We start from the raw sequence: 26,247 nt of genomic DNA on the forward strand, positions 1-26,247 counted from the left end.
CTACACAAATGAAATAGCTGAAAAAAGCACAGAACGAAGAAAGCCGACCGCCATTGCTTACAAAGATGGCGGATATAATAATTCCCGCCTCGTTCTGATTGGTTGCTAAGCTGAAGGCCACATTCACGAAATTGTGTTGCGTTTAGTAGCAGCCCTCTGTAATGCGTACCCACCAACAGAAATCAAAAGACAGAATCAAGGAGATTGAAAGATTTATTTGATGAGTATCAATATATCGAGAATCGTCTGATCTAGTCTGGCTAGCGATTGCAGTAGATGTTGAGCACGGCGTTCACACTCGTGATCTGATGCGGATGCATGACCGAGCGCCTTCAGCTAGGTGAGTCCATTAAAAGATGTGGTCAGCATCCAATGTCCAAAACTAACAGAGCTATTTATTTTGGGGATTTATTTAACTCTCTAGTGCATACCTGACTAATCAAAGGGTATTATTCAAATGAAAGTAAAACTTACAGGTTAGCTACGTGGCTGTTTAATTTTTAAACTTCAACAGCAAACTGGGTAGCTCGTCGATATCATATATTAACATCCGTTCGATTGACGAAACCTGATAACGAACATTAACTAATTATTGTAGGTAAGAGATTCGCGTTGAACGTATTACAAATGAATGAATATTGAAACGCGACCTTCTCATGTTTTGGACATTGAACACGATATTATACGACCTTATGTGTTGAGAACTTAAGTACGTTACTTAATACTGCGCACTTCATTCAGACTATAGCTTCGTCATAATGAAAATTCACCATAGTAAACAGATGCGCCCACCTGGTCTGTGGGAATGATTTTTGGAATCTTGACAGTTTTTGGTATTATTTCCTTCACAATAACCAGTAAGTTGTTTTAATTCTTTAAGTGCTGTATTATTGCTACGATTTACAACATAAGTAGGAGAGTGGATTTATTGTTCTCCTAGACTAGTCCATGAAATTGTATAGGCCTTTGTTTGATACCTGCATGCTTAAGGCGTAGTGTCGAATTTGTTTCGTCTGTTTTTCTCTTGTCCAAGTTTACTGTTTAGTATCTTTCTTGCCCATAGCGTGCCAACTCGAGGAACCTTAAGCTTTTTCGACTCTTTGCACTTAAAGGACTACGATCATACGTTAGTTGGAATGGAGACCAACTGAACAATCATTCAGAAAAATACATACAACTAATTAACATCGGTGTACATTCCAATATCTTATTTAGAACTCTAAAATATTTGGCTGGCTGTTGTTTGGTTTACTGACTTGAGCTAACTATTTGACCATCTAAAGTAGCTGAAGATCTTAAAGCACTGTGGTTTTTGAAGCGAAAGATGACCTAATCACTATTTTTCTCAAACGTTCGATTCAGATAGCATATTTATGACGTCTTTTGACTCTGCATAGAATAAAATTACACAATCTTTTGTGTATACCGGTACATTCGAATAAACCGTGTTGACCGTAGTTTTGAAAGACCGGTTGATCTATTAAGATGGGTAAGCTTATATATTATCAACTCCTTTGTATGAGTCCAAAAACTGATAAACACGGGTGAATATTTTGTTCCATTCAAATAGGAAGTTTTATTTGAGTTACTTAACAAAGATAAGAAGTATTAACAGTTCTGTTCCGGTTAATTGCCACCCAAAACTTTAGTTAGGTTGATTTTCAGACTTATACGGGAGCTTCTTCCTTTACTGTTATGCTAAGTAGACTATTATCTCAAATCTATTATATTTTATGTATATTTTGCATGTCGACAACATCATAAATTGGTAAGCTAAACGCGTAATCAATGAGTGCACGTTTTGTGTATGGCCGAATTTTAAGTAGGCAGTTTACAGTGGTTCGATGTTAAGTATGAAGCGTTAGAAGGTGTATTTCAAATCGCTTCTCAAACGAATACAAGTCTTTTCCTTTCATGTCCAGGCTCCAAAACCATTCTCTTTGCGGTTTGCTGCCCAACTTAAAAATTGATTTGAGGCTTTATTATAGACATGCAGTTGTGTTACGGGATCACGAGACAGGACTTAGTGTCTAGAAACATTTACAGAATTAAAACTCACTGAGGAATGCGTTTCTTGATTTTAGAAAAGTGTTTGCCCCATTTAGTGGATTCTGAACTGGTTTATTATTGCACTCAGCGGCTTATGTGTATTGTAGAAGCTTTTGTTTGGTGGGATGAATCTTTAATTCCGTCTGAGTATCTAAACATGAATAGAATTTTATTCATATTGTCTTGCATTTGCCTGTATATAATCCGAAACCAAAAATGACATTAAGATCAAAATTGTATACTTTGCTTACTTAATTACTTACACCTGTTACTCCTCGTGGAGGAGCATAGGCCGCCCACCGACACTCACCATCCAACCCTGTTCCGGGCAATCCTTTCTGGTTGTTATTCATCGTTTTCATATCTGCTTCTATTTTCCGACGTAAAGTGTTCCTTGGCCTTCTTCTTTTCCGCTTCCCTCCAGGGTTCCAAGTTGGGGCTTGCCTCGCGATGCAGTTTGATGATTTGCGTAATGTATGTCCTATCCATTTCCATCGTCCTTTCCTAATTTCCTCTTTGGTTGGAAGCTGGTTTGTTCTCTCTCACAGACAACTATTTATAAACGCTCGTACCTTCTTGATAATGGTTGTAGTAGTTCTAAAAGTTCCAGCTCCGTACAGTAGAACTGTCTTGACGCTCGTATTGAAGATTCTGACTTTGATATTAGTTGAAAGTCCACCTGTAGCTCTCCCAGAGTTACTGCCGGTCCCAAGCTCGGGTAAAGAAGGACGGTTGAGCATGGAGTTAGCGACCCCATCCCGTAGAAAACTGACTCGCTATAAAAACGCCAACCGGAAAAAATAATTCAAAAATTGTATAGTTGCTCATACATTTGTAGGTTTAGAACTAAGGGCAATTTCAATATTTACTGGTAATTTGGAGAAGTATGTTTCGGCATTAGGTCATCTGTGAATGATCAATAGTAATGTAATTACCATAATATTACTAGTAGACGACCTTTCACACAGAAGGAGGCCTAATTCCAATGTAATGATCAAGTAAAATAGTTTATCGTGAATAAATTGATCACGTTGTACATAAGACGAGTACAAGAAAACATTTGTCGTTTAATAGCCAATTTGGTGTATTGACTCATTAGTAGAATTGACTGAAAATGTTTCGACTGGTAGTTAGGTAACTTCGTCAGATGTCTTTGTCTTTTTATCGTTTTTTTGTAACTATTCCTAGACGTTATGACGAATGAACCTGACTTATACACTAAACTAGCCTTGTGGTGAAAGTTGTTACCACTTTCAGTTTGTTATTAATCTGCCAATCTTCAAAATTCGTAAATTTGGGCAAATATTGTATTTTTGACGAGAGACTTAGGTTTGATTAACCTTTTGATAATCATCTTCCTTCAGTTGAATAATGTCAGGAATCTTGTGTTAAATTTTGTTTTAAACGACATCATCGTTGATCATTTACCGTGACTAAAATAATTTAAGATGTCTTATACTTGGTGTGTTTGGTCTTTTTTGGATATGTTTGTTTGCCTTTTATTAAAGTACTCTTTTTGTTTACTTTGCTCTTTTCTCGATGTTCAGGAGCATGGTTTTTTTACTTAGTTGTTTTTTATAGTTTTAACCTAGCAGTTTTTGATTAGTAATTTTCTAAGGAATTAGTGCTTTGTTATATCAAAGGAATATACTGATCTTTTCTTTTTGCTTAACGTAATGTACATTTTGTCGCTTTTCGATATCCATATTCATATGTTTCGTTTTTACCTTGCTTTATGCTTAGTGATTACTTTAGTTTGCACTCAAAGCTTTTATTTTTATATTTTGCTTAATGGTTTAACGACAAAACTGTGGAAACGGTCGTACCTCTTTGCTACATTTGTCGGTTTACTAGATATTAGCAGTAAACTTTCACAAAGTGTTTTTAGGATAATCATGTTTTTCAAACGACTCAAAGGACAACCACGTTTATCATTTGTTTCTTCATTGGTTTGTTAGTTTCATTGATAATAAATTAAGACAAATTTTGGATCATTACTTTGACATTATGTAGAACAGAGCCTGAACGTTTTAGTCAGGCAGAGTTTTTAGAGATTGCGACCGGCCCTGATGGCCATTTACTTTATATATAGCCATATTTTCTGCACCACGTTTTCGGGTAGGAAAAAATAAAATTTAGAAAACAAAAGGCTTATTTGACATTCAATATAATAATACTTCAATGAACAAAGATCTGCTTCAGTTCTAGTTTATCCTTGGATTGCTATGTAATGGACTTACCCTTTGAATTCTGATTATGTGCAATGTAATCAAAATTTGTATGCGGTTTTGATAGTTTAATTCTTGGTTGAGTGTGAGCTTATTCACTTTCTTGTAGTGACTAGTTAACCCCCATTGTTTTCTTTTGACCTACACGTTCATCTTTAAGAACTGAGATACACAACAATCATCATAATAATACGGTTTTTTATAATGAATTCCTAAACTTTACACAAGTCAACTATTTTTAAGATTAATTTTCGTTTTTACTAAACGTGTACAATGGTGAGGAGAAAGCATTCATAACATCTCTTCCTAGTTTTTAATTTACCTTATTCCAATTCTGCAAGGTGAATAAATACATCTGAGGCAAACATAAGCGATGAATTAATTGCTTGTTGACTTATTTAAGCTAGCCAGCTGATAAAATACTTCACAAATACATTTTCTTCATCTCTTGTACTTTAATTCGATCAAAAGAGAATTACTGATTCAGTGTGAAAACTCGCCATTATGATACTGCAAGTGTGTATTCGCATGGTAAGTAATTAATTGGCTAATGCCCAATACTAGTTGGTCAGCTTGCACAAATCTGAATGTTAATCTAACAACAAGCGGCTCATTAGAAGTGACTTACTCAAATATAAATTTGGTTTAGTTTTTTTGATCAAATAAATTAATACTAGCAGTCTTTGTGCATTAAACACGCGTCGTCAAATATGAAGTTTCCAGCACCAAGCATAGATCGCTTAAGTATCATGAAACACAAAAGTTACGACATGTGTTGTATCGAGCCCACATGGGAATATTATAGTGACGCATGTAGCACCTCGATGACCTCCAAACAACAAACTATAAATTCATCTTAACCTGCATTAATGAATTTGACTTTATCAGAAATTAGAATCGCTAATACTGGTTTATTTCTATTACATAATCATTGTTGATGCCACACTAAACAAGTGGAATAACAAAAAATTACATTCGGAACATTATCGAGCTTGTGTTTAATTGTGATTGATCAAGATAATAAAGTTTTATTTTGTGCTTATTAATTCCCAAATAAGTCAATGTTTCTCTCCTATATAAATCCATGTAAATGCTCTGTAAAAACAAGAACGGATATAAATTCATTTTCATTTTGATCATAAAAAATTTATTTGAAATGTTGCTATAAATATACCAAATATCTTAGGGTACACAAGCAAAATATTTAGATACAATGTTTTTCAGTGATGTTCAAACACTTGATTTATCGTCCACTTATAAACCGCAAATATGCTTTATAGACTTCCACTTGTGATCTAACTGATCGATTGATCATGAATTCATGCATATTTACATAAAATATTTAGTTATTCCCACCCAGATATAGTTAGATAACACAAAACTATTGAATGGTGGATGATAGGTTCTAACAAAAATTGCAGGCAAACTAGGTTAAAACAGTACCCACAATAACAAAAACTAATTATCAGTGAATTAAAGAGAAAAATATCATTGGGAAGAATAATCATAACATGATTATTTCATATGAAATGACATTTTAAGATCATAAGCTGTACAATGTACAACTGTCAGAATAGTTGTTAAATAATTTTGTGTATCTAAAACTAAAATCAATCGAAGAGGTGTACGCATCGGAAAAGCAATACAATTATTTGGTTTGTATGTTTGTTGTATTCATTAATAATTGTAAAATAACGGCGGCTTGAAGAAAAGTTTTTGTTTAGTTTATCTAAAACCCTCCTCCGGAATTACTAAATATGAAATGTAGTATAATTTATAACAATAATTAGTCTGATTTGTTTCTACCTGGCTGATTAATTAAAACTGAGATCAACAAAATAAATAGTTATTATTTAAAAATCAAAGAGATAATTGTGGGAATAGTTTTAAAGAATTCTAGTATTCAACATCAGATAGGAATTCTGACAGTAGAAATTTGACTATACTCGTTATAACTGATTTTTTATTGTACATGCTAGTTCTATGCATTCCTTGACATTAATGCACATAGTAAGAAGAACTTAATATATGAAATATTATGTTACCTAAAAGTGTTAACATGAAACGATGTTCAAATATTGTAGCCTGAATTCTGAACTCTTGGTGTTGGTGTGGTATACAGTTATTCCTTTACAGTATCTGGAATACAGATATAGAGTTCACAGAAACTAGTTTGGTTTGAAGTTCGCCTTCGTTTGGGATTGAAATCATTTTGGGAACTGGTGAAAATCAGGAAGAACAAGACAATAGAATGTACCGATGATACAAAATGGAATTGAACGTAGGAGCTCTTGGAGTTTGTAACAAGAACTTCAATTTAAGACATATGGAACAGATCCCTAATAATTCATACTTCGAAATGGATCCAGTTGGCGATTTACTGATGGATAATTACATGTTTACAAGTAGGATGCAATTTACCTGTTATGATCTCTCAGTAGAACTTCTGGAATTCATTTACAAGTCAGTAACTAATGGACGTAATTTTAAATAGTGATTTTATCACATCAAATAACATTTAAGATAACGTATCAAGTCTAAACTATATCTTATGTTGGTACAAACATGCCGTATTTATCTCGACTGTAAAAGTTAAAACATGAGACGACCAAATTATTTAAGTGAGTACTTTTTGGGAATCGCATCAACATGTTTGGAGAAAACACTTCCTAATTTATCTAAAAATTGGATATTAATTTTGTTGCAAACGATGAATTTATTCAAAGTCATTCAAAAACTACATGTTTCGATTTCACACAAACTTTACTGAACAGTGATAATCAGAAACAAGCCAAAGGAAAACATCTCTTTTTTTAAATTACATTTTCTCAATTATATATTTTAATCATAATTTTAGAAAATTATCTCAGGTCTTGGTGAGATATGACGCTGAAATATATATGGGTTAACAAGTTCAAAGCAAATGAGCTGATTAATGCAGATTACAAATAATAAATAGTAACAAATAGTAAACAGATCCTAAATATCTCAGCGAAACATTCATGTAAGACGTATTTCATTTTCCCTTTTGTTAGTAATGAATACGTAAGCACGTTCACTCTTTATCGCGTGTGAATCATAAACAAACCTGTGCATATGAAGTTCATTATTAGTGTATTCATTAAGTTGTCACTAAAGCATGAAAGATTCTTGTATTGAAAAATTTGTGTCTGTACTTGTACTTTGATAATGAAATAGAGGTCAACTTAACATTCACACTAAATAACTCTAAAACACGTTAAGCATCAGTTGGCTAGAATCATAGTACATTACGTTGCTATATAGGCTGTTTAGTGCATATACAGTTGACAAGATGTGTCACAACAATGTGGTATTTTCATTTTGTGACCTAAGCAAGAAATTTTGCATTGATAACTGACTATTCAAATAGATCATTTCAGTGATTTGACAGTGTCATTTCACAATGAATCACTCACATTTATTTCATATGCTGTTTATTCAACAAGCCTAAGTGAACTTTTGAATTATTTTAGTTGATGTCGTAAAAATCTTCACAAATTTTCTTATTTTCTATAATCCTTATACTCTAACTATACCATTGAAATGATACCGTAAGCTGACAAAATAGTTTAAAACAAACAATGAATAATTATCAGGAATAAAAACGACTGACTAGATTTGTACCTATGGTAATTTTTACATTGAATTATGAGTGATTCGAATGTATTTTGAAGTGATTAGATCTACAATTGTTTTGCTCTATTTTAAGTATTTTGTTGTTAATTTTATGTGGCAGTCAAAATTCACATTTGACGACCGTTTCAATTTTCTAAGCAATGTTACCACAAATATTTTCAAAGTTAGTTGATTCAAAACAATCCCTAGAATAAATTCACAGTTGTTCGCAAAATAAACATCATGATAGGGGATTTTCTTCTACTTCATGTTTATCTTTTTTTAGGTGAGAAATTAATTTAATGAATAGCATAAAATGTCTTGGAAATGCTAAACCCTGATCTACAATAAATGCTATGCTAAATTAAATAACTTTTGACCAACGTAGTAGAATCGCATACATCGGAAACGTTTCTTGATTTTCAATGTTATCCTTACAGATAGATTTGATAAAATACTGAAGTATCAAACACGTAATTCATCAACATTATACTCGTCCTTCTAAACTTTAAGTGTAAAAGTTAGGAAACTGTTATGACGGTGAAAAATGCTGCTGTTTAAGGGGTAGCGAATTATTGATCGGACCAAAGACGCACAAACACGTAGAACGACCTAGGGTCCTGATTGGCCCCGCTTCCCTGTCTAGCCCAGCCAGTTAAGTCCAGAACGCAAGTCACAGCCTCGGATATATGAATCATTATATTTCAAACACACTCTGTTTATATACTAATCAAGCAGACCACATCGTACCATGAAATAGGAAATAACATTGTACAGTATTGACCAGTAGGAAAATGACACGTGAAATAAGCACTGACCAATAAGAGAATAACACCATCTCCAAGTCCAAGAATAGGATTAGACTTAATAGAATAATTTTCGGGATATTTTCCTGAATATCCCAACAGAAACTTCACAAACCTTAGTTTTATTTAAACCAGAATGTGAAACTATGGCATTAGTCAACTGTTAACTGTTGTGAAATCAAGTACGAAATTCCCATTTGTCTAGAGGACGTGTATAAGTTGCCCTGATGAACGTAGAACCGTTTATCTCACTGTTTCAGTTTGATCTAAAATAACTTATTATTCAAATACCGTTTATATATAATGTCTTGTTCATTTATATGTTAGTAACAGTACTAGACATTTAAGCTATTGATAACAAGGTCAATATAATAATATTTACTAGCCACCCTTGGGATAGAATTATTTCCCAATCCAGTTTGTAATGATAATATGACATTTAGGCGGTTTAGTCAGCATCAAGATGTCAGCTTTAATGAGAGAAAATTGTAAGGTCTATTGTTGTAACATCATTGCTGATAAATCCACTGTTTTTAAATACCTGAGTTTTAGATGGTAGTTGGAGGTAGTCAACAGGAAACCCTGGACCCGGGTTTCGTGCTACTTGGCACTCGTCCGCAAGGTGTACCTGTAATCTTGAGGGAACTGGTGCTCCCTGGCGGATTCGATCTCGTGTCACCCAGCTTCACAGTCAGAGACGTTACCACTGAGCTATCCGAGCCGTGACTAACCTCCTGTAGGACTGAGATGCAATCACAATTGATTGATCACTGGGTGGTGATCAATGTCATGCTTGTCTAGTCCTTATTAGTGCAGGAGGTTAGTCACGGCTCGGATAGCTCAGTGGTAACGTCTCTGACTGTGAAGCTGGGTGACACGAGATCGAATCCGCCAGGGAGCACCAGTTCCCTCAAGATTACAGGTACACCTTGCTGACGAGTGCCAAGTAGCACGAAACCCGGGTCCAGGGTTTCCTGTTGACTACCTCCAACTACCATCTAAATCTCAATACATAGTGCCCGCAGTGTCGAGTCACCTAGACTGGTGGCCACATTGCAACATGATCGATAGCATTCGATCTGCACTAATAAGGACTAGACAAGCATGACATTGATCACCACCCAGTGATCAGTCAATTGTGATTAAATACCTGAGTTTTATAAACCCATACACTAGACTGAGATTCACCTTGTGGAATTGTCTGATATTCACAATAATGAGTTTTAGTTGCTGAAAGGTACAAAAACTTCATGTCTTAATTGAACTAATGTAAGTGAATACATTATGTATTTGTCTTCCATACTGACTTATCCTTTTAATATTATCTAAAATTTTAAGTCATAAACAAAGCATAATTTTGAAGTTAGCTAGTCTGTCACATGATTAGCATGTTATGTTGTAGTACTCGTCAAAAACAAAGAACAAAACACATAAATATTGTAAATAACACAAAAAAATTACAAGCAGTAAGAAGTGATAGTGTATTTGTACGCTAAACATATGCGAACGTTTGCTAAATCCACAATATGTCTACCGATATTTGATAGCTACAGAAGTTATGGGTCATACTTATTAAACTTAATACAGGAAGTATATACCATGTGTATATTACAATATAACTAAGTTTATCCCCAATAAAGATGATACAAGAATTATTATTTTATCTTGTAAAATAAGTCGAATATATTGTTTAAATTTAGTCATATTATTTTGAAGGGTATTTCATTCAAATTCTTTTTCACTTAAAAATACACTTTGAAATGAAAACAAACTTTAATCACAAGTTGTGGTTCATTGGTTATACTGTGAATCTGTACACTTTATAATATCAGTGTAACATAAACGTGATTTGCTTCAAGTCTTCAAATAAATATAGATAAACAAAAGTTAATTATACGCTTTACTCAGTGTTATACATATAGATGTAGATATTTCTTCATTGTTGTACTCTTATTGATAAAGAATTTTAAAAAAGTAAGAAAGAAATGGTTGATTAATTAGAAAATAAGACGGTAGTCATTTTTAACAATTTTTCGATTAAAACCAGTACAACTTTAAATAAATATTCAAAAATAAGTACACTATATCTGAAATGGATTAAATACTACTCTTCCATTGGATTAAATTACGTTCGTTGTAAGTGCGAATAGCTTCTTATCAAGTGTAGTAGAGCACTGTAAATAGTGTGATTATTACATAATATCGCTAAGCTAAATGAAGTAATTCATTATTATTTTGCCCGTAATTAAACACTCGAATGAGAGGTTGCATTATCTTTTAAAATAAAGGTAACAAATCTAGTTAATATGCAATATACATTTACTTAATTTTTGTTTGTACCGATTTTAACTTGTGTTGAGTAAAAACGTAAACTCTCAATCTTCTCTAAGAAATAAATAATCTTTTTTAAAGTCTTTTATTTGTCCATTCAGTAATAATCCAGGTTGAGATAAAAGAAATTCTTATTGGATTTTATCTCGGTGTGTTTATCATTAGGATTTCGTCGAACCTTTGGGTTGTCATAAAGAGGATTTTTGTTTGTTTTAGAAAAACTAAGAAAATAAGTATACAAACATGCTGTTTTCGTACATATAAATTGTCGTTAAAAAGTAAGCGACATGAAAAACCTGACTTACATCATTTTTACTTGATAAATCCCATTGTCGAATATGGCTAACCATTGAGGCTCATGATTACATTGCTGGCAATTAATAAAACATTGCCATGAGGTTTGACTTAGTCTTTTTATGTTCGCTAATAAATTATCCCCAAGTTGTCAAAGTATAATTCAGTTCCAATGAATATAGCCCTACGGAAAATTTTAAATGATATAATGTGTTGATAATTCCCCACAAAGTTTTATATCCATCAAAAATTGCATTCGTTTTATCACTGACCTGAAATCAAACTGATAAAAGAACAAATTACTATTTTTTCAGGTAGTTCGTCCTAAGATTCTGTGTCTTTGTAAACAATAATTCAAATAGTAACGAATATTTATATGGCGTTTGTAACATGAACTCAATATGCCATCAATATAATTTATAAACTAGTGTTTTGCATCAAACATACGTAAAAAAGCTGTTCAATTTGAGTTTCCCTTCTTGAAAAGATTGTAAACTAATAAGAAAGAAAATTTGAACAGACCTAATTTTACTGATTTATAATAAGGAAGAAATCCACTAGTATGCTTATGTACTGGACAGTTGTTTTGGCCTATTATAGGACTACTGATCACGGTATATCTAACTCAGGACTTTCGGTCTTGCGTGAGAGCTCTGAACCTCTAGATAATTTGGGACAACTTATATGTTACGGCTTCCGGCTATCAGTCACTAAGTTCCAAGTTCAAACCTCACTATCCACTGCTTCGGTTTGTAGAACCATCAAGCATCACTAGCCCTCAGACCTATATTATATCTCATACTTGAATGTCTGTCTAGTGAGTTGTTCTACTGAGTACTCATACTGGTTGAATTCAGGATAACCTACGTTCTCAAATCGGTAGATTCCAATAATCAGTACAGGACGTAAAATATATACTTGGTTTCATTCTTAAATGCTTTACTGAATAAACCGATAGCTCTGAAATATCGAACCAATGACTTGACTTTTATAGGTAGTATTAATCAGTGTGAAGGAATTTCGAATGGACTATGTATAAGCTGAATATTTGTAGACCTATCGACATATGTAGCTTTAGTGTGTTTATTCTTATCTAGTGTTGTACTTATTCACTATTAAGAGCTTTTAATTTGGAATAAAACAACTGGCTAATACATGCTGCTTTAATACAATATTTTACATGCAATAAACTGTTTGAAATCTAAAAGTTATTGTTATTAGTATTTACAAAGTTTTCAAAGTAAATAATTAATTACGTTCAGATTCTTAATTAATTTATTTTTTTGATAATTTCTAATTGAAATTAGATTTTCAAACAATCAGTTTTTTTACTCCGGATCCTTTTATTTAGATCTTTAGATCACATTACCTGGCACTTAGGGAGATGTTTTTACCAAGTATAAATTGTCCTTTTTTTCGAATCACTTTCTAAAAGAGTAAAAAAATTAAAATTAAATTGTAATTACATAATTTGTTATTTTTATGGAATAGTGATAATTTATACGATATCAATAAGGTAGTAAATTTTGTTAGGAATATATTTAATTGTGTGAAACAACTGCATCCATTATTGACCTTTCTTTTAATTTGGAATAAATGAAAAGTTTGATATATTTCCAAATATATTTGGTGTTGGGTTACAACACAAGTTTATATTTCACCCATTGATTGACGAGGAAATTCAATTGTAAAGATAATATTTACCTTAAATTGGCATATACTGGGAAAATGTTTGAAAATAGATACCAGAGTAGCGGACAATAGTTTAGACACAGTTTTGGATTTCAGTTGTTTGCTGTCAAAAAGATTAAAACGCAACTTAAACTAATAACGTTGACATAGAACACAGAAATAAACCAAAATTATGAAAATATATTTAAATGAAGTGTCTGTTAATGTGTGGCAACGAAGAAATACATTCAGTTGAAAATATAGATATTGTTGACAAAATTATTTACAATCCACGTTTCTTGATAAACACGATGTAACCGATTTCACATTTTAATATTTATCATTTGTTTAGACATTCAGAAATGACTGCACATTAAGAATACATTGTGTCAAGTAATTTTCTTCGTGTTGACAATGGTTGTTACTTTATACATTTGAAATTTTTTCAGGGAGAATGAATGCTTTGTGGCATGACGGTTCTTGGGATCCTTCTTGGGATACATGGTGGCACTACAAAGAAGGCGTAATGGGAGGTATGGATTAATTTTTGTTTTAGTCGATTTTCCATGTTCCACATATAAAGTTGAATGATTATTTTAACATTTTTTATAGCATAATCTTTACAAACTACATGTAGAAAATGGACTGACATACACATAAATCAGCGTTTTGCTTTAACATGACAATCAAATCCGTAAAATTAAGTGATAATTTAAAATGAAATAAACTTTTATTATCCAATATAAGAATAATAAATATGCACCAAACAAATATCACTAATGAGTTTATTTGTCAACATTTAACAATAAAAATTGATTATTCTTACACTTGATTTGAACAATCTAAATTACTATTAAACACCATGTCAGTTTGAGTACAAATATATTGATTCAATTCTCAAAATACATCTGATCCATCGTGTTCTTAATTCTCATCTGTATGGAACATCATATACGGTAGAATATTACCACATAATTTACATAACCTTAAGCGTTTACTGTTTTTAATTTAGCAATAAAAAAAACTCACAGAGAATATTTGAGCAAACAATCGTTTTCAGTAACTTTATCATCCGTTCGTATCAGTTGTTTGAATCCTCCTCATTGATATTTAGGACTGCAGTCGATAAGTTTCTTTTGCGATTGGATTAGTTCAATATTGTCGTCAAGAAAGAAGCATTGCTCATTGACGTCCCAATTTAAAGCTGGCGGCACTTATAGTCCAAATATATCAAAATTTTAAGTGGAGATTTTTTTTTTCATGTTGTCTATTTGATGTGATGAAAATGATGAACCATTGCTAATACTCTAAGAATCTATTTTAAAATGTTTGAGCCTTATGTTTGATATCTAACATATACGTCAATATTCAGTTACATGCAAATGACTTGAGCTATTTTTCCAATAATGAGATTCTTATCGAAAGATAAATTGAAGTGTACCGACTAATTATTAAACTCCAATAAAAAAGCCGTTTTTAAATTATTTTTTCGTCTAATCATCTTTGTTAATTTTAATTGCAACGTTTTCATGAAGAAAAAACAGTGAATTTCCAGTATTATGATTGATATGGCATATAAATTAAAAAGTATTTTGGTCCATTTACTACTAGGTCCGAGTCATTGGGGACAGACAGCTTTCATGGCCATTGCCAATGACGTATGGCCAGCCTGTTATCAAGGGAAAATGCAATCTCCAATCAGTATCTCCACGAAACATCTACTATTTGATCCTAACTTAGTGCCATTGAAAATCTCAGGTTCAGATAAGCAAGTAAGTGTGAACCTGATTATTTACACCACAGTGAATTCTTGAATATTTCGTTCTATATAAAGTGTCAGTTTAATTAGATGAAAACTGAACAAGTGAATTCAGTACTATCTTAAGAGATTGAAATAAAAATTGACTTTATTTTCCGGTAAAAGTTAAATTTACAAACTGTAATGGGAAACATGCGCCTAAGCAAATGTTCGACTGTAAATTCTTTCACGATTAGTTTGATATAATATAAAAGCTGGGATAAAGAGCAATAAAGTGTTCAATATACTGACGAATTCTCTAAGTATTTTTAGAGAACGTTTTAAGTACGGACTCACTAGTTTCTGAAATGTGTTTGTTGGATTTTTCAGTTAACTGATTTTTTATTCATAAACGAAAATAAGAAATCAACCATGAGTGGAATATTTGCTAAAAATGCAAATCAATTCATGCTGCATGTACATACAAAGAAATTTACTGGTCTTACACTGAGAAAAATCTCTATGAGATCCAGAAATTTGAAAACAATCATTCCTACTAAAAGTGTTTTAGTGGCCCGTTGATCTGACTCCAATTTAGATCGTACGAATGTTTATTATCACCTATCCTCGTATATAATCATCGACTTAAATCACGTTAGTCAATAACGGAATTTAGATAATTAACGAGAATGGCCTTTGAACACATGTATTTTGTATGTAAAGTGAATGTGATCGAACAAACCAAAATGACGCGCAAGAGAGATGGCTGATAAGCCGACTCATTTTTAGCCAGGCGTTACTCAATATTTATAGGCAGACAAAGTAAACTACAAACATGTGATAAGACATGGGATATGAAGTGTACACACATATACGCTCATATAAAAACAGTCAAGACTGATAAGCAAATAATTGACAAGGTCAAAATATGACTCAAGTAGAATGAATAGATTGGTTTGTCCGAAAACTAGAATAAGGTATATGGGCTTAAAATAATGACTGACACTACAAGTCAACGAATAGATTAAACAGTTAATAATGAAGTTGGCAGAATGAATATCTGCGTAGGCGGTGAACCATGTTCGTTCACATATATTTCATGTAAGAACAATAATAATAAAGGTACAACAAGTTGTTATGGTGCGGATGACTTTGTTCGCTAAATAAGTTAGCAAAAGGGCTTAACTGAGTTAAATGAGGATAAACTCAATTGCACGTGAGTTGCTATAGTGTCTTCAGAAGAAGAAAGAATTCATTTGAAGACTACGAATTCTGAACGTTGTATAAGTTGCAGTAACTGCATGAGTCTTCATTCGGATTATACACATCTAAAAAACATCGCTGCTTGTATAATTGTGTAGCTGACATTCAAGTTGTTTATTTCTAAATTATGTACTTCAGAACATCTTATGTTGTAAACTGAAGATCTAACCGAATTTTCTTGTTATTCAAACCTAAGTTTAATTCAATCAGTAGTAGAGCCGAGTAAATGATGAAAAGTTACATCTCGATTTATTAACTCTTATGTACATTTTTTAGATTGATGTGGAGGTAGTGAATACAGGACAAGATTTACAGGTGAAAATCCTCGATTCAATAGCATCAATTGTATTCAGTGAAGGACCATTAGTATATAACTACAAATTCTTTGGAGCTTTAATCAAATTTGGCTCAAGATCAGATCGTGGTTCAGATCACCAAATTGATGGTATTGCTTTTCCCGCTGAGGTATCTGTCTACTGAAGAATTAAAAGAATATTTTGTATTAGATCTCATATTTATCTTTTAAAACGGTTAGTAGTTCTATACATCACTTTATAGATAAATGGCTGGTAATAACAAAATAGATTGTATTATGTCAAGTCAGTTTGTTTAGACATTATGTTCGCTTAAACCGTCAAAATAAAAATAAAATTAGATTATTCAACCACACTGTGTCATTATTCATTCAACAACATAAAATATTGCTTTTGTTATTGGGCACATGTTCAGTATGAACTTGGTTTAACATCTGATTTTAATCGGCATATTCACTAACTCTTATACCATATGCGAATAGCTTTCTGACTGCTTAGCAAAGACTGTGTTTCATTACATGTAATTATATGAATTGGTTTATGTTATAACGTCTTAAATAATTTAACGAAAATAGCTAAATTATGTTTATACTGGTATTACGCACTTCTTCTTTTGCATATTTATTTCACAGCTACAACTGTATGCATTCAATTTTATTTTATACCAAAACTTTTCTAACGCACTTTCAAAACCAAATGGCTTAGCTGTATTATCTGTTCTTTTTAAAGTAAGTTTATTTTGTTAGTTCTCTTCCCATTATGCCGATAATTAATATAAAAGAGATTTACTAGTGGATGTAAACTAAATAATAAAGGTACATAAATTGCCGTCCTAAAAAAGTAGAACTATTTATTATTGTTACATTTATTTCAGAAACAAAAGTTGTGTTAGTTTGAATGCATTTCTGACAACATATATGTATATAAAAATATATATTGTTGCTAATTATGTAAGTAAATATACATTTTATCAAATGTAATCAACATTATCATTGTTTAGTGTTGTTTGTGAATATATTAACGTGTAAAGCTAAATAGCAAACTGTATAGTCTGTCAACGAGATAGGAGCGATGGCTCAGTGATTAAGGCTTTTGACCTTCAATTAGCAAATTGCATGATTAAACAACTCTTCTTATATTTCGGTTAAAACAGCCGTATGTTATTAACAGCAGTGATATTTAAAATGTGGCTCCAATCCAAGTATATGAATGTCTATTCATTAGGTGAGTTATAGAGAAAATTGACGGAATGAGGAACCTGAGATGTGTTTTCTCACTCTATCTGGGGGGATAAACCTGAAATTCAGTGCTGTTAGATTACCTTAAAATAATAATATATATTTATAACATAATGTTATGGTCAGTAGAACGATGGATTATTTTAATCTATTTAAACAATCTACATTTGAATACTTACAATTGAAGGACTGACTTGATATCTGGTCATTTTTAATATATAAGTAAGCTGAATACCTATAAAATCTGATTTAAGATTTACGACATCTCGAGTTTTATTTGTATTAATTATAAATCATCAATAATCAGTATAAAAATATATATATGGTGCATGCTACTTATGCTGACAAATACAAGTAGTATGTAACACCAATCAAAAGTGAAATGCCTGCCAGAACAAGATTGAATTGAACAGAACAGGAAAGGAAACAAAGAGCGATTGAAGTAACAACAGAACTAAAAGAATCAAGAAATACTTCAAGAACAACTGAAAGAATATGTGCGGATGATGTACCCAGTCTATGGTTTTCATATTTTACGAAAGCACTCTGTAATCCTTCATAAGACCGTAAATTGGTCAACCCCACCTAAGTTTTCGTCCACTACATATATATAATATATCTGGACAAGTGTTCTCAATAAAATGAGCCATATGGTTCACAAATTGCCATAATTTCTTGATGTCAGTTTTCAGAATGACTGGATTAAATTGATTGAATCTCCACAAAAAGCTAGTAAGAAATATATTTCTTAAACAAAGTTGACCAGTACAATACATAGAAATTAACTGTATCTAAATTACTGATTAAATTAGTTTCAACTAATTTATTTCTGTAATCTTTTAGATTGGTGATCAGTCGTCAGCTGATTTGGAAGCATTACTATCTACGGCAGAGCAGGTTCAATTGAAAGGTATACTCTAGTCCAACTCTTTTAGCAATCTGACTGTATTGCATTTTGAAACGATAAAAATATATCAAAGTAGACCTCTCTTTGAAATTAAACAAACCGTATGGATCTATTACCTTGATCCATAATAATGTTTCTTTGCTGATAAAATAGATTATAGACATTAGTGTGGTTAGTTGTAATAATTATGATAAATACCGTTCCCGGCAAGCTGTTGAAGTTTGTTTTTACCAGTTACATGCTCGACAAATCGTGACTGACGTTGCATAAATTATGGATTTTTCTAATCATTTCAGATACCTATCTAATGAGATAATATTATTATTTAATATCATTTCATTCAAAGTTAACCTGTCAAACAGAATAAAACAACTTAACATAAACAGACATTGCCAACACACAACCGAATTCGTAAATAATGTGCATTAGCCAGAAAATAAAAATGTCCTCTATAAGCGTGTTACTAAAATTGAATATTATTACTGAAGAATGAATTGATAATTAGGTAGATTACTTTTGTCAGTCCGCAGAAATTTGTTTATCATTATCTACATACTATTATGAATTTAGATGAAAATTGACAGACAGTATTTACATAAAAGAACGTAACTTTTATTGTGTATTACATGTTATTCCTATGTATAACAGATAAGATGGCTAGAAAATAGTTTCAGATTTCTGTATGTTGCTGCCAATATTCGATTATGTAGATATACTCATTGTCTTTTTTTTTCATTATTCTTAATTGTATTAACAAACAAATGTTCTTTAAAGGACAATCTAAAAGGCTTCATGGTTTGCTGTTGGATGCTGTTTTACCGTCTACTATGCAATATATTACTTACCAAGGCTCTTTACCATTTCCTGCCTGTTATGAGACTGCAACATGGATTTTGCTTAATCAACCGATCGTAATTACAGAAACTCAGGTAAGACAACATATATTCACAACTGATAGACCATTCTTAATAACTCCAAATATGAAACTTTTTGTGTTGAATAAATTATCCTAGCAACTAAGCGTATAACGAAACCATAATTATAAGTTTCCTACAGAGAATAAATTTATTTAAATTAAAAGCTGATCTTAGTTAGGCTAACATTGAGAACGTAGATGCACTAGACGTCTGTTTTATCATAGAAAGAGACTTTTCAGCAATGTACGTCGACGACCATGGAAACGGCAATCGAACTCAGGACTGCCATCTTGTATGTAATCATATAGGGCATAAGCTTTCATAATAAATATTGACGAACCTAAATTAAAACAATTAGTCCTTTTGGAAGATGAAGTTTATCAGAATTATGTAATATATTTACGCAATACATTTCAAACAATCTGATCACACATATACTTGTTAAGAACATTTTTATATGAAAATTAAAAGGTCAACTAGACAGATTAAACATAAGTCGTAACAAACTAAAAAATAATAAATTACAGAAAAACAATGTGATAACCACTCTAAATAATAAATCAGTATTACCAGGGTAGGTTAAGTGTAAAGACAAATTGTTTTGAACGCATAAAGAGGGTTTCGGTTTCCATACAGCCAACGCTTCAATAAACCTTAGTATACGTCCTTGAATTCTTTTGTACAATACTACAAATGCTGACTTGATATCAATGTTATGATCAGTCTCCATCACATGTTTCGCAATTGGGGAAGATGTCTGTCTATCCTTTGATCTTATTTGACCATCGGAATTCATCTGTTTCTGCAGCCATTTTGGTATGCGTTCACCCACCCTTAATTTCAGATCACGATTGTTCCTCCCTACGTACGTGCTTAATAGACACAATGAGATGTGACACAATCACTTACATGCTGTTAGGGTTTTCATTGAAATGTAATTCTTGTCTTTTCAATAATGACAAGTTGGGCTGCATAAAATGTCCGAATGATGGCTAATTATGGCTAAATTATGGAAATAACCAACAATTGTTGACTAACTAATTATTGATAAGAAAATGCTAGTTTCTTGCACTGCCTTCTAAAATATCAGCATCACATGCTACGGTTGAACGATAGCATAACTAGTCTTCTTACCAACTGGCTGAATTATAATGGTGTTATAGACAATACTAATAATTATAAATACCCATGTTTTTCCTTCCCAATAATCACTTCCCCTGCTTCTTTCGTTTTCGGGTTTGTAACTGTGGGATTCTGCACTTTCGACTGCCGTTAGTTGTACATAGTATCCTGTCGTAACCAAGTAGAGGACGTAAAATTGGCAATAAAACCTAGCCTTGTCTGACATTAAAGTTCATTTGGAATGAGTCTGTGAACTGCTTTCCATGCACGGCTTCACAGTGCAGAATTTCGTAAGAATTCTGACTAAGGCTGAATTATACCAGTGTTGGAGGTGGTTCCATAGGATTCTCTTATTATTACAACCAAATGCTTTCTCATAGTCAAGGAAGTTAATGTATAGTGACGCGTTCCATTCAATTGATTGTTCAACGATGATCCGTAGTTTAGCTATTTGGTCCATGCGCATTCGATCCTTGTTGATCTCGAAGCTGGGTGTCTACAGAATATTTCATCCAGTTCAGAAACACTCTATTAAAACTTTTTCCTGATACCGACAGAAATGTGATGCCTTTTTAGTTCTCGCACCTGATCAGATTTCCGTTCTTTAGTGTCTTGATATATTAACCTTTCAGTCAGTCAGTAACAACGTAGAACTTCGTACGTACGTATATCAGTTCGAGTTGCCACACCACATTAGCACAGAGATGCAGTTGTCCATTCAAATCCCGTAGTGGTAGAGGTAGTAAGAGTATAAGCAGTAATCGGAAACATTAGGGTTTGGAGATGTTATTCAAAGAGTATAATCCAGTGAAATAAATTTGGGAAGAGAAAAAAAGAGACATGGAGGAATCAGGAGATTAGAATTTGGAAGATCACAAAGAGTGGATGCACCTGCGCCATTGAAAACATATTAACCTTTACAGTCTGTTGGCACTTGTTCTTTCTCCGAAATCCTTTTGAAAAGGATGTGCAGCATCTTAAGGATTAATACTATGCCTGGCTTCAGTGCTTCAGCTAGTACGATGCCTGGTCTTGTTGCCTTTCTACATTGGATGTGTCTGGTGGCCATACTAATTTCTTCAGTTGATGATAACGTAGAACCTATAGGAGGGTCTGTATGTGCTCCTTTGATGTCCGATAGGCTCATTGTGGCTTATTTATCCAAAAGTTTTCCAAAGTGTTCTTTCGATCTATTCCTCTGTCCTTAAATTGATTGGTTCGCCTTCTTGACTGATCACACTGGTTTACTATGTTTATTTGTTATCAACCTTATATATCATTTTTCATGTATCCTGTTCTCTTATCGATACAGATGAATGAAGAAACACCATCTATTATATAAGTTACTACCCGACAAATATGTTTGATGAGGATTTTTAGTACGAAATCAAAAGAGGATTGAGGTATCGTGTGTATTGTGTGGATGAGAGTTACAATCATAAAAAGAGGTCCACTACAGATAATTAATATTCGAAAGATCTATGAAAGCTAATTGCGATGCTTCTATAGTAGAATTTCTGGTTTGCATAAAATATTCCAGGATTTAAAAAAAGCTTTTACATATTGTTAAAAAGTGGTCTCATATAACACAGATATTGAAAACCAAACAACTAATTAGTAAAGATTATTCTAAATACAAATTTGCTCAGAGTAATTAATGTGTACATTGTTCGGCATATAAAAATTCAACACTATACTTCATTTTGAATAGAAAGTTATCTCTAAAATTACTCCGTTTGTGTAAAATGCTTTATCATATAAGTATAGTTAGTTTGTACGAAATTATTAAGTGCATATTATTTTCATGCCAAATTTTCCGGAAAATATACTTGTTTATTTGAATGTTGCATCATTCAAATAAAAGACTGATTGTGTTTTTCACTTATTATTACTCATGAAAAACACACATAAATCCAGCTTGCATATTATGATGAAAATAGTTTTAAAAAAAGGGGAACGAATATCCTAGAATCATTCAAACAAACAAAATCACATGCTAACACTCGATGATTATTTTGTTACTGGAATCAATTGATGCATAAAACTAATCAGTCCTTTAAAATATGAATAACTCACCAACAATTTTGATTTGAAATGTAACATTTTGCAGTGATATATTCGTTTAGATTTTTTAATGCTTTTGCTTAGTCAGTATGGTCAACAACACTATATTCAAAGGGATGTATATAACGTTATTGTCACCTTTTAGATATATTATCTCGAAAGAACTAATACATATCTGTTTCTATCTTATCACACTAATATCTTAGCTAAAATCTCTTCGTCAACTTCGAATAGCGCCATTTCGAGGATCAGGCAGCATGGCTGACAATTACCGAACCATTCAAAAATTGAATAATCGATCAGTTCGAACAAACATTGATTTTAGGAAGAGTGTAAGTACGCTTGTTTGTTATATTAAATAATAATTAATCAATCCATGAGATAACTGTGGTTTCATACGAAAGCTTAAATAATGAACATTTAAAATAATTGGTGATTGACATAAACTTGACAGATTCATATGCACTTCCAGTGAACTTTTATATGTCAATGGTCTTTTACATGTGTTTAGTTTATAAGAATGAAGTGCTATCTGGATATATATATAATAGAAATAACACGTTTCAGATATCATCATAATCCAAATATTAAATGGAAAACGCAGAAAAGTATTACGATAAGGTTTTCTTTAGATAACTTTTGTGCTAATACAAAACGACCTACAAAAACTTACATACGTCTGTTAACGCCGATGGAGCATAGGCCGTCGACCAGCATTCTCCAACCCACTCTGTCCTGGGCCTTCCTTTACAGTTCTGTGCAATTGTTGTTCATTTTTCTCATATCTGTTTCCATTGCTCGGCGTAATGTGTTCTTTGGTTTTCCTTTTTTCCTTTGGCCTTGAGGATTGCATGTGAGGGCCTGCCTTGTGACGTAGTTGGGTGCTTTCCTCAATGTGTGTCCTATCCACTTCCAGCGCTTCTTCCAGATTTCTTCGTCCGCTGGAATCTGGTCTAATCTCTCCCATAGTACGTTGTTGCTGATAGTGTATCTTGCGTAGACTATTATTAATAAACACTTATATCTTCTGTATGATGGCTTTCGTAGTTCTTCAGGTTTCCGGCCCATACAGTAAAACTGTTTTGACATTTGTATTGAAAATTCTGACCTTGGTGTTGGTTGACAGTTGTGTTGACTTCCAGATGTTCTTCAGTTGTAGATATGCTGCTCTTGCTTTACCGGTCCGCGCCTTCACATCTGCATCAGATCCACTGTGTTCATCAATGATGCCGCCCAGATATGTAAAGGTGTCAACTTACCTTAAATTAAAAAGACCTAAATTCTCTATGTTATTCATTTAGATCGTTGTAGTAAAACCTAACTACACTCAAAATAAGTAACTAAAAAGGTTTACAGTCATTTGTAAACCATTTGAATTAAAAATAGCAGTGAGCGTGTTGTTAGCTTCAACAACATCATGATGAAAAGTGTGTCAAAATTATTCTCTAATTATAGGAAATTTTGGTTTTACATCGAATATAAGTTTAAAATGAATTGTTTATTTCTTCATAGGGTAATATCTTGAAAGTTACTTTTATATAACGATTTACATAATTTATATTTTGGTTTATTTTAAAGCAACCCTTCTGTTCAATACAAGCTCAGAGGACATATTTTGGTAAGATAATGTTTATGAGTTACATTGAATGGTATATTTTTTCTATATACTTGATATAAATAACTACGAAAAACAATATTTTGATATTTATACAACGCGTTACTTATGTATTCATTAAACCAAAAACAAACAGTTTTTAAATTGACAGAAAACAAAATTCGTTTCACCATAAGAGGAGATATCCACAGTAAAAGTGAGTACCATATGTTTTTAAAAGTTATTGGCAACTTATTTCATATAGTACGTATACTTCAATTTCGTCACGCAGAGGATAGCTAAAGGACTCAATTCGCGAAGGGAAATAAGAAAGAGTATTATTAATATACAGGTAGAGGTCGAATTCACTATCAGTATACTTGGTTCGTTGTGGTTATATTATGCGTTTTCTGAGAACAAAAGAGTATATATATCGAATAATATTTCTTATGATATTTTCACAGATTAAATCATGAGTAAGTTGAAGCTAGACCACCATTGAAAACCTGGAAGCACTGGACAGCCGTTTCGTCCTAGTATGGGACTCCTCAGCAGCGCGCATCCACGATCCCGCACCACGCGGGGCTCGAACTCAGGACCTACTGGCTTCGCGCGCGAGCACTTAACCATTAGACCACTGAGCCGGCATCCAACGGTGCCAATGTCTAACTTCAACCAGTAGGTCCTGGGTTCGAGCCTCGCGTGGTGCGGGATCGTGGATGCGCACTGCTGAGGAGTCCCATACTAGGACGAAACAGCTGTCCAGTGCTTCCAGGTTTTCAAAGGTGGTCTAGCTTCAACTGACTCATGATTTCAATCTGTGAAAATTTCTAAAAATCTCCACAGACCCCTTCTTATGATATTTATTTTTAAAAATACAATCTTTAAAATACAATTAAATGAAAATTATTATTTCATTCCTCTTTTGTTTTACATGCATTCATACATCATCCTGAAACTGTTATAATTTGATTTGGATCTCTGTGATGATAATGATTATTTAATGGTCAGTAGCAGCTTCATTACCATAATCATTTAACATTCCAAACCTTTTCTTAATTATTCTTATTTTTGCATATATATAAAGAACTGATTTTCATTTGATCATTTTTTATAGGTATTCAAAGGAACTGTTAATAATATGTCTTTATAGACTAAGCTTATTTTAATATGTAAAGAAGTATACAGTTATTGGACAGCTTTTTTATTTGTTTTTTTTTTTTTAAAATCTACCTCATCATCAGGTATTTGGAATGATATAAAAAAGTAATTTGATGTAGTGAAAGATGTACTAAACAGTTATATTTAGTTGTTTTCTTTGTCTAATGCATTTAAACATCAGTGATTTCACGATAATCAAGTTCTTCTGAATATTTCTGTGTATAATTATATAAATATCTTCATTATGTACGACTGTATATTTCTGCATGTATATATTTATTATTGTACACTAGAAAATAATATCTTTGCTTAATATTACTTACAATCATTGTCTTTTGATGTTTTTCAATTAGTTAATCAAGAGGAGAAAATAAATAATTCGGAATGCTTACGACAGTTTGTACTGAACAATGTTCTATAATTAAAATTAACAAAGACTGGTAAATAGAGATTTTTGTGAAATAAATAAGAAAATTCACGGCGGTTACTTATTTGCTAGTTTCTTGATCAAGGTAACATCATGCTATAAGTTCACTGCTCTATTAAACTGAGACTGTGCATGACACCCAACGATATTTTGAAAAGCAAATGAGGCAAATCAGCGGAAATCTATAAAAAAAACAGTCCAAATGATCATTATATTATACTTAAAGTATTTTAGTATATTTACTTGATAACGTGTAGCCAAGTTGACATTTTACTAAACGAGAAAATGCGTCAATGGAAAATCTAGAAGCTAGAGTATTGCTTGATGAGTTGACTTTTCAATGAAACCCAAGAGTCAACTATTTACAAAGAGAGTCTATTCGTAAAAAAAAATAAAATTACAAACACCGCGCGCTATTTAAAAATGATAGTGATATTTTTCCTCGCCGAGTAAATTTTATTATTTTGATCGTTTATCACGAATCAAG

At 32.5% G+C, this 26,247-nt stretch overlaps 1 protein-coding gene across 2 annotated transcripts; it reads left to right on the plus strand.

Moving 5' to 3' along the window:
* Positions 1-682: 682 nt before the first annotated feature.
* Positions 683-25,771, plus strand: CA10_4 (Carbonic anhydrase- protein 10). Of its 2 annotated transcripts, none has more exons than XM_051216045.1 (10): positions 683-857; positions 13,465-13,548; positions 14,627-14,787; positions 16,293-16,481; positions 16,963-17,058; positions 18,412-18,478; positions 19,250-19,404; positions 22,785-22,910; positions 24,157-24,196; positions 25,184-25,771. In XM_051216045.1, exons 1-10 carry the CDS (start codon positions 806-808, stop codon positions 25,201-25,203), a joined length of 990 nt encoding a protein of 329 aa, XP_051066597.1. In that variant the 5' UTR covers positions 683-805; the 3' UTR covers positions 25,204-25,771. The 2 variants fall into 2 exon arrangements, with proteins under 2 accessions (XP_051066597.1, XP_051066598.1); XM_051216044.1 differs by having other exon boundaries at positions 704-857; positions 25,187-25,771.
* The last annotated feature ends 476 nt before the right edge of the window (positions 25,772-26,247 follow it).

This window comes from Schistosoma haematobium, chromosome 4 (assembly GCF_000699445.3).
Source record: "Schistosoma haematobium chromosome 4, whole genome shotgun sequence".
In the NCBI taxonomy this organism is placed as follows: domain Eukaryota; kingdom Metazoa; phylum Platyhelminthes; class Trematoda; order Strigeidida; family Schistosomatidae; genus Schistosoma; species Schistosoma haematobium.